This window comes from the organism of the source record quoted next, unplaced genomic scaffold, assembly GCF_019419815.1.
Source record: "Pyrus x bretschneideri cultivar Hongxiangsu unplaced genomic scaffold, Pyrus_bretschneideri_v1 Contig36, whole genome shotgun sequence".
Taxonomy (NCBI): Eukaryota; Viridiplantae; Streptophyta; class Magnoliopsida; order Rosales; family Rosaceae; genus Pyrus; species Pyrus x bretschneideri.
In genome coordinates, this window is record NW_025999679.1 from 3485573 (window position 1) to 3494744 (window position 9172).

General features: G+C 37.8%; 1 protein-coding gene across 5 annotated transcripts; it reads left to right on the plus strand.

The window, feature by feature from the left end:
- Window positions 1-702: 702 nt before the first annotated feature.
- LOC125467947 (subtilisin-like protease SBT2.5) lies at window positions 703-8844 on the plus strand. 5 transcript variants are annotated; one of them, XM_048591959.1, is made up of 11 exons: window positions 703-929; window positions 1652-1867; window positions 3423-3567; window positions 3674-4068; window positions 4695-4790; window positions 4884-4956; window positions 5355-5640; window positions 6622-6947; window positions 7367-7634; window positions 7931-8212; window positions 8320-8844. In XM_048591959.1, exons 2-11 carry the CDS (start codon window positions 1683-1685, stop codon window positions 8724-8726), a joined length of 2463 nt encoding a protein of 820 aa, XP_048447916.1. In that variant the 5' UTR covers window positions 703-929; window positions 1652-1682; the 3' UTR covers window positions 8727-8844. The 5 variants fall into 5 exon arrangements, with proteins under 5 accessions (XP_048447916.1, XP_048447917.1, XP_048447919.1 ...); XM_048591960.1 differs by having other exon boundaries at window positions 703-925; XM_048591962.1 differs by having other exon boundaries at window positions 703-888.
- The last annotated feature ends 328 nt before the right edge of the window (window positions 8845-9172 follow it).

Consider the following 9172-nt stretch of genomic DNA (forward strand, 5'->3'; position numbering starts at 1 on the left):
AAATGATTTGACAAAGATTGATGATGTTTTTATCATTTTATCCTAATTGACATATCTTCAAAAGATGCTCTTAGAAAATCATTTCCCACTCCTCATATATGTGAGCTCCATTATATTGCAGTTTTTGTATTCTAAAAGCAGGATAGGATGTGTGTAATGGCAATGGATTTTTCTTGTTTCTCATTAAATTTAAGTTAAGAACTCGTTTAGAAATGCTCCGAGTGAGCCACACGAACGCAATTCAAAGTAGAATGTCAATGACACATCTAAAAACATACCATTATAAACGTTGCATCGAATCGATTTAATATTTTTTTCTTCTTTAGAAATAGCTTTTTAACCGTCACACAAGTCCACCTGAAAAAAAAAAGACAGACGGACAAAAATACCTGAAACAAGACAGTTGCATGATCGTCAATTAAACCCGAACCGGCAGGCAGCCGCTCCATCCATCCCCATCCGCCGTCTTCGCCCGCGACTAAACCACCAGGGCAGTTTCGTCATTCCGCATAAACCACCGGACAGCTTGCGCGCGAATGTCCGCACCAGCACGAGAGAAGAAAACTTAGACTTTCGTACGAAAAATTAAGCCAAAATTTACTGAATAATAATCCCCAAAATTTACTTTTAGTTAAATCGAGTAATTAATAATTAATCCGTCCATCATCTTCGGCTCCCTGTCTCCCCCCACCCCAATCCCCCAAGATAATAAATAAATAAAAAACTCTAACCACCAGAGGAGAGACTCCTCTCGCTCTCACTACCGGTCACTCTCACTCACTGAAAAGTCGATCAGCTTCTCCACAGCTCTCTTTCTCTAGAGCTCTGCATTCAACCAATGCGATCCGCATTCTGATCGAATCTCAGCCCTCCATTGTTAGCCTTGATGTAAATCTCAGCTCCCGATTCGCCTCTCTGGATCTCTGCAAGTAACCAAACACTGCCTTTCCATTTTATTTTTATTTTTTATAATTGTGGGGGAATTTCTTTTATTTATTTTGTTTAGTATATAGTAGCCGATTATTCCTTGCTTGGATCGCTAACAAAGCGGTTGCTTTTATTTTAATTTTATATTTTTTTTGGATTTATGAGATTCATTCTTTTGCTTTTTTAAGGTGCTTAGTAATGGAAGCGACTCTTTTTCAAGGGAATGCTTTTTGGTGCTCGTTTGTGATCTTGAAGCTATTTTTGCCTTATTTCTTCCACTCTGCTACTCACTCACTCACTCGCTAATCAAAATCTCATTTTTTTAGACTCTACCACAACTCGGTGCATTTTTAGTTTTTCGCTACTTGGGTATGCCATTTTAGAGTTTTTGTAATGTTAGTTTTCGGTTTCTATTTCTGGGTGTTTTTCAGAATTTGATTTCTGTTAGTTCGGCGTTGTTTGCAACTCCACAAGCATAGGAAATGGTCGACCGAAAAGGAGATTTAAGCTAATGTTTTGAGTCAATTTATTTTCTTTACGTGTCCGAGAAACCAATGAAATTGTTATCTTGTTTTCTTTGAGCTCGTAATTGTGAAAAATAAGCGCAGGTAGCTGTAAATTAGTAATTGTTGTGGTCATTTTCCTAGTAATTATTGTGTTTTTCAATTTAGCTTACTTAAGATCGACTTTGTTTTATTGACTCGGCGTGTTTCTCATGATTCAGATCTTGTGGAGTATTGAAGTTGGATACTTGAATGGTAAAAATGGTGGCCGTGGAGTTTGGGTGCGCGGTTGCCGTACTGTTTTCCCTTTTAATTATTGGCAAAGCTGATGTTTACATCGTGACGATTGAAGGAGAGCCTATTATAAGTTACCAAGGTGGTGTTGATGGATTTGAAGCCACTGCTGTGGAATCTGATGAAAAGATTGATACAACTAGGTATATTCAAATTTCCTGCATGATTTTTTTTTTGTTTTTTCCAATGTATCTTTATATATCTTATTGTTCACACACACAATTATGCATTTATTTATGTATGTATCTTGGATAAGAATTTTATCCTATTACCAACCAATCATAGGCAGCCTGGGAGGTGTTGACCATTCCCAAAAACATTGAAATTGGATTTCTTTGTGGTTATTGTTTCATATGGTCCAAGTGGGGTCGTAGACTTTGGAGGTATCTTTGTTGGACCAAAGAATTTGCTGAATAATTTGTCTGTTGTTAATTCTAGATCTTCGGTTGACTCAGCATAGGCATTTGTAATGTTAAATCTTTTGTAAGCAAGTTCATGGATATGCCTAGGTGTGTAAAACGTAAACTAATTTCAAGCTGGATATCGACTTTGGGAGAATAGAGCTGATGATAGTGACTTCAACCCCAATCCATCCAAGGAAGCTTGGTTAACGGGTTTGCTTGCACGCAGTTGTCTAGCTCACTTTTCTGTTGTTTTCTTGCTTTATTTATATTAGAATCATAACTCCACAAACAGAGATATATCTTTCTTAATCCGTCCATGAATGGTTGTTTGCTTGCACTCAGGACTTGACATTGTCGAGCTAACTTTTTTTACTAATTGCTTGCACTCAGGACTTGACATTTTCGAGCTCACTTTTTTACTAATTGCTTGCCATAATTATTTTAAACTGAAAACCTCTTATAAAAATTTATTTTGAAATGAAAATCCATCAGCGCGAACAGAGCTAGGTTTTTCTTAGATTATTACTTGCTGTAGGAGCAGAAAAAAAGAGATGAACATTTGCTTAAGGCCACATGGTGATTGTACGAAGTTTGAGAATCTGTCAAAGTCATGCATGATGTAATTGTATGAATCTAATGACATGGATGGAGAGCTATTGAAAAGAATTAGGACCATCACTAGAACAATGTTTTGGACCATCTATGAAATGCCACATGTCCTCTATATATTATGTTAGTATTTGACATTTGATTGATGCTTTTACAAAAGATGATAAAGTCCACCGAAAAATTGATCCAACAAATAGAACTATCAATTCTATTTTATTTTCAGGAAATGATCAAACAGGTTAGAGTAGGGTTACACCCAATAATCTGTCATCTGCTTTGTTTGTGTTTATTATGGCAATAATTTCTTTGTTATTGCTTTGTCTTACCATCAATTGGTTTTTTGTGAACCACTTTTTTACATCTTACAACATGTTGCCTGTTTGAAGTAGTTGTTGGGATATGGTAATTATTTTCATCAATTTCTTTTCTAACACATTGAGACATATGCATATGTACATGTTCATACAGTACCTTTATGTGACAGCTTACATGCAACTAGTTACTTTCTCCGAAAGAGTTCACCTTTCAATATGATCTTGTTGTCTATAAAGTGCACATCTTTCATCCTAAACTATCGTATACGTGATGAGATATTTCTCTTTACGACTGGGTGGTTATCTCTCGGATTCTGAATCATGAAATGGACTGATAAATCTCTTTTGGCGATTCTTTTGGCCTCTTTCAGTGAATCAGTCACGTCCTATGCCCGACACCTGGAGAGTAAACATGATATGCTTCTTGGCATGTTGTTTGAGGAAGGGAGCTACCAAAAACTCTACAGCTATCAACATCTTATTAATGGATTTGCAGTCCACATTTCTCATGAACAGGTAACAACTTGGACAGACACTTCCTCTTATGTCGTTCATATGAATGACAGATATTGATGTCTTCTCTTGCATTCTCATTTTCTTACGCTGTTCCTTTTATTAGTAGGCAGAAACATTGATGCATGCTCCTGGTGTGAAATCAGTGGAGAGAGATTGGAAGGTGAAGAGACTTACAACCCACACCCCACAGTTTTTAGGTCTCCCAACTGGAGTATGGCCAACAGGAGGTGGCTTTGATAGGGCCGGGGAAGATATTGTGATAGGGTTTGTGGACTCAGGGATCTATCCGCACCATCCAAGCTTTGCGAGCCCCAATATCGATCCTTATGGGCCTGTTCCAAAGTACAGAGGTAAATGTGAAGTTGATCCAGACACAAAGAGGAACTTCTGTAATGGGAAGATTATTGGAGCTCACCATTTTGCCAAAGCTGCAATAGCAGCTGGGGTATTTAATCCTTCTATTGATTTTGACTCTCCTATGGATGGTGATGGACATGGAAGGTTAGGCCCCACACCTCTGTTACACGTTCTTCATGGGAACCTATGTTATTTTGTATTATGGATATTCATACATTTAAAGAAACATATTCATTTCAGAGAAATAAAGAGATGAGTACATTTCTTAGTAAGCTTAGACACAATTGGGGAATCCAACAGTAAGCTTAATAAGGCATCAGTGAATACTCTACCATGGATGGCATCAATTGGGGAATTCAATTAGTAAGCTTAGAAACACTTCCATAAATGACAAAAGGTTTTATACTTTCTTCTGTGAACAAAGAGGTAAGGACATTTATTAATTGACATACATTTCAATGAATATGAGCATAGGGATAGCATTATACTAATGTATTTATAAAAATATCATACAGTTAAAACTCTGATAGATTTACAGAAGATGTAACTTTTGGGGTTTCACTGTTCAGAAAAGGAAAACTTGACAACCATAAAAGTTCCTCTTTCCTACTACTTGGAATTGACAGAAACTATTTTGCTTTCGTTTTAGGCAACATTTATTGTAACATAAAATCTTTTGATTCCTTTTCCTATTCCCCTTTCTGCTTGTGTCAATTGATATTTTTTTCTATCTGAAGCTTTTTTCCTCCTTTTTTGTTGTTGTCTACCAGTCACACTGCAGCTATTGCAGCTGGTAATAATGGAATTCCAGTGAGAATGCGTGGTCATGAATTTGGGAAAGCAAGTGGGATGGCTCCCCGTGCCAGGTGAGTAAGAATAAGTTCCTCTGGTCGTTTCTTGAATTAAAGCAGTAAATGTTTTCTTTCTTTTAATCCTGATACGTAAATTTCTGTCTTCAGAATTGCTGTATATAAAGCCCTTTACAGGCTTTTTGGAGGGTTTGTTGCAGATGTAGTTGCCGCAATTGATCAGGTGTGCAATAATTCCATAACATAGAACAAAAGACGTTGGGTGAATGCTTAGTGCACATCTTTTTCTGTACATTTGGACTTATGTGGGTGTCTTTTTTACATGTCGGTATGCACATGTAGATATATGTTCCTGCTCACTCTGCAAAACTCTATCATTATGTATTCTTTAGAGATAAAAGAAAAGACAAAAAGTTATTTTTTGCTTGTCCTCTCAGCACATCTCCATCATCTCACAGAAAAAGAAGGGTAAAAGGTTTAAATTGGTGACTGCTCACATATTTCGTTAAAGATGAAACAGATAGTGTTGCCTTGCCAACTAGTTTTACTCTCTTTGGGGTTATTACCCTTGGTTGCTATGTCTGGAATGGTGGTTCTTATTTGAAGATATTTCTTGAACAGGCTGTATATGATGGAGTGGATATATTGAGCCTTTCTGTGGGGCCAAACAGTCCTCCAGCTACCACCAAGACCACTTATTTGAATCCTTTTGATGCCACACTTCTTTCAGCTGTGAAAGCAGGTGTATTTGTTGCACAAGCAGCTGGAAATGGAGGGCCTTTTCCAAAAACTTTAGTTTCTTATAGTCCTTGGATAGCTTCTGTTGCTGCCGCCATTGATGATCGCAGATACAAAAACCATCTAACACTTGGAAATGGAAAACTATTAGCTGGACTTGGGCTGTCACGTAAGTATCTGTTTTGGGAGCAAACCTATTCAGTTATGTTCTTTTAGCAAATTGTTAGTAGCACATTCATCAATAACCTAAATGCTTGCTGCATAATCTCTTGGAAATAAATTTCTTTGTTAATCAGTTGTGTAACCTAGACTTTAGTTTAAACTAACAGTCCTGATTTAGGCTAAATGCCAAATAGGTAGCCATTAAGATAAATGCATTCTAATCAATCTATAGACGCCCCCTCAAGTTGTAGAATGAATTTTGACAATTCTCCGCTTGCTGCAAGTAGAAACAGTGTGTTTATGAGGTTTTCTGAAAAAGGTGGACAACTCAGCTCATTTGTAACGTAGAGTAGAAGGGGAAATCCTTTTGTCCCACTGGGACCAAAGTAAATAAACCAAGAACTGAAAAAGAGATCTTGATGAAGACGTAGTGGAACCTGTGGCATAGCAACAACAGAGAAGTTGTCGATTTTTTCTCTTTGTTGTGGACCAAGTAGGGTAAGAATAGCAATGGGTTTAGGTCTCAGGACAATACTGCTCTAACACCACATTGAAAAGTAAATTTCAAATAGGGAAGAAAAATCATTGTGTTTAAGATTCAAACGAAAGCAGTACAATGATTAATTTGGGATGCCAGGACATATACTCTGGTAATCAGCTCTAACGGTTAGACCTATATTTAAGCCAACAACCCTAATTTTAAGCTTAATGCATGGTAACCAGCAAAAATGATAAAGGCCTAATAATAGGCAGCCTCATTAGCATGAATAAGACATGGTTGATTTCAGGATGGTTTTTGTAATGCCTCCACATGGATCCTGGAGCATTCCATGATTGTGTTATCTTGCGACACCTTCAATTTACAGCAGTTCTCGCTTGTGTGTTATAATACAGGCTTTTTGCATTCTAAGGCAATCACTGGTTCACATTCTACATTTTTGCATTTCCAAAGCCTGAATTACTCTCTCCTCTGTTCCGCTTTTTGCAGCATCAACACATCCAAATCAAACGTACACACTGGTTGCTGCAAAGGATGTGCTTCTTGATTCTTCTGTAGTTAAGTATAGCCCCTCAGACTGCCAGAAACCAGAAGTTTTAAACAAGAAATTGGTTCAGGGGAATATTCTTCTTTGTGGCTATTCATTCAATTTCGTTGTTGGTACTGCATCAATCAAGAAAGTGTCCGAAACAGCCAAAAGTCTTGGTGCAATTGGTTTTGTTCTTGTGGTGGAAAATGTTTCCCCAGGGACAAAATTTGATCCTGTTCCTGTAGGCGTTCCTGGGATTCTAATCACTGATGTCGAAAGGTCAATGGTAATATTTCAACTTTTCTCCTTAACGAAACGGTGTTTATTATTTATTTATATTGCTTTTAAAGAATTATAAAGTTAGATTTGTTGTAATCAAGTAATAGAGTATGGAACATTCTCCAAGTGTTTTTTGTGAAATTAGATTTACTACAATAGCATATGAATATATAATCATGCAAATTCATTTGTCTTTGACCTCCCTGACAAGAAAAATAAAATAAAACTTCATTTTTGTGACTTCTTTGTAGCATATGAACTTGATCCCGTCTGATAACTTACGGTGCTTACCATCTTTTACAATTTAATTGAGCTACTATTTAGGTCTCTGGCCCCTTTTCCTTCTTATGCACGTTCTAACTTTTCCCCTTTCCTGCAATTATGTGCACGACTGGTTCTTGGTGCTCTGGCTTTGACGTTGTTCAGGATCTTATAGATTATTACAACATCTCTACAGTAAGGGATTGGACTGGTCGTGTGAAGAGCTTCAAAGCTATAGGTAGCATTGGGAATGGTTTGACGCCTATACTCCACAAGTCTGCACCACAGGTGGCAATATTCTCTGCTAGAGGACCCAACATCAAAGATTTCAGCTTCCAAGAAGCAGATCTTCTCAAGCCGGATATTCTAGCTCCTGGTTCTCTAATTTGGGCTGCTTGGTCTCCAAATGGAACAGATGAACCTGATTATGTTGGTAAGGATCTAATTGAAGCATTTTAAGTGTTTTCTCCCCATATTTTGATGTTTCAAACTTTCCCGAGGTTTTTTAGTACTTGGCAGTCTACCAAACTTTAGTTTCAAAGCGGTTTACGAGGTTTCAAATTCTGAAATTAGTTATGAAAAAATTTCCGACACATCCTCATTTTGCTTAGAAAATAAGGGGAAGATATTCAGATTTCTCACTCACAGCTGTCAAATTAAACACAAGTCAATAACAATTGTACCTATAGAGATGCACTTGACATATTAAGGGATTATTTCTTTGACCAGGGGAGGGATTTGCCATGATTTCGGGAACAAGTATGGCTGCACCACATATAGCTGGAATAGCTGCTCTTATAAAGCAGAAGCACCCTCATTGGAGCCCCTCCGCCATCAAATCAGCTTTGATGACAACATCAACAACTATGGACAGGGCTGGCAGACCTCTTCAAGCACAACAATATTCTGAAACACAAGCCATTAAGTTTGTCAGTGCCACCCCTTTTGATTATGGGAGTGGCCATGTCGATCCAAGAGCTGCTCTGGATCCTGGACTAATCTTTGATGCGGGTATGTATTCTTCTACATCCTTGAAATGATTTTACGCTATCGGACTCATCTTTGGCACATTATGTGAGGAAATCTCAATCGAATAACTTTTGGTTTTTAAATTTTAGGCTATCAGGATTACTTGGGTTTCTTGTGTACAACACCTGGTATTAATTCTAATGAGATAAAGAAGTACACAAACTCCCCCTGCAATTACACTATGGTCCGCCCGTCGAATTTCAACTCTCCTTCAATCACAGTAGCTCATCTTGTGAAAAGTCAAACGGTTACACGCACAGTCACAAATGTTGCACAAGAAGAAACCTATGTGATCACAACCAGAATGGCCCCAGCCGTTGCCATCGAAGCTAGCCCTCGGGCAATGACTCTGAGACCTGGTGCATCGCGAAAGTTCTCAGTGACTCTGACAGTTCGGTCTGTGACGGGATCCTACAGTTTTGGCGAGGTGATGATGAAAGGTAGCCGGGGGCACAAGGTGAGGATCCCAGTGGTAGCTATGGGATACCAACGGTAGTTTGGGTTGGTAAATTAAAAATTTTAGACGTTATGGTTGTAATATTCTTTGTAACATGTGGGAATAAGATGTGAGGCTAGATGCATGTTTCTGAAATATATATACATATATATATATATATATATTGTTATAAATAGACAAAAGCTAGAGAGATAACCTTTCTAAGGACATGAGCGAAGCAAGTGCAAAATATCACACTATGACTTTAGTAGCTATAACACAAAAAAGGATGGCAGATAAAGAGAGAGGGATACTGATATTATCTCTTACATTCTTTCGTACTGCATTTGATAACAGACGGAATGCTCTATTTATAGAGCGATTCTCGTAACTACAACCATCAAAATACAATGATGATTCTTTTGAGTGGGCATTCACCCACTAATTCTATAACACTTCCCCTTGGATGCCCACATATCAACATCAGTTGTCTTGTTAAAACTTTG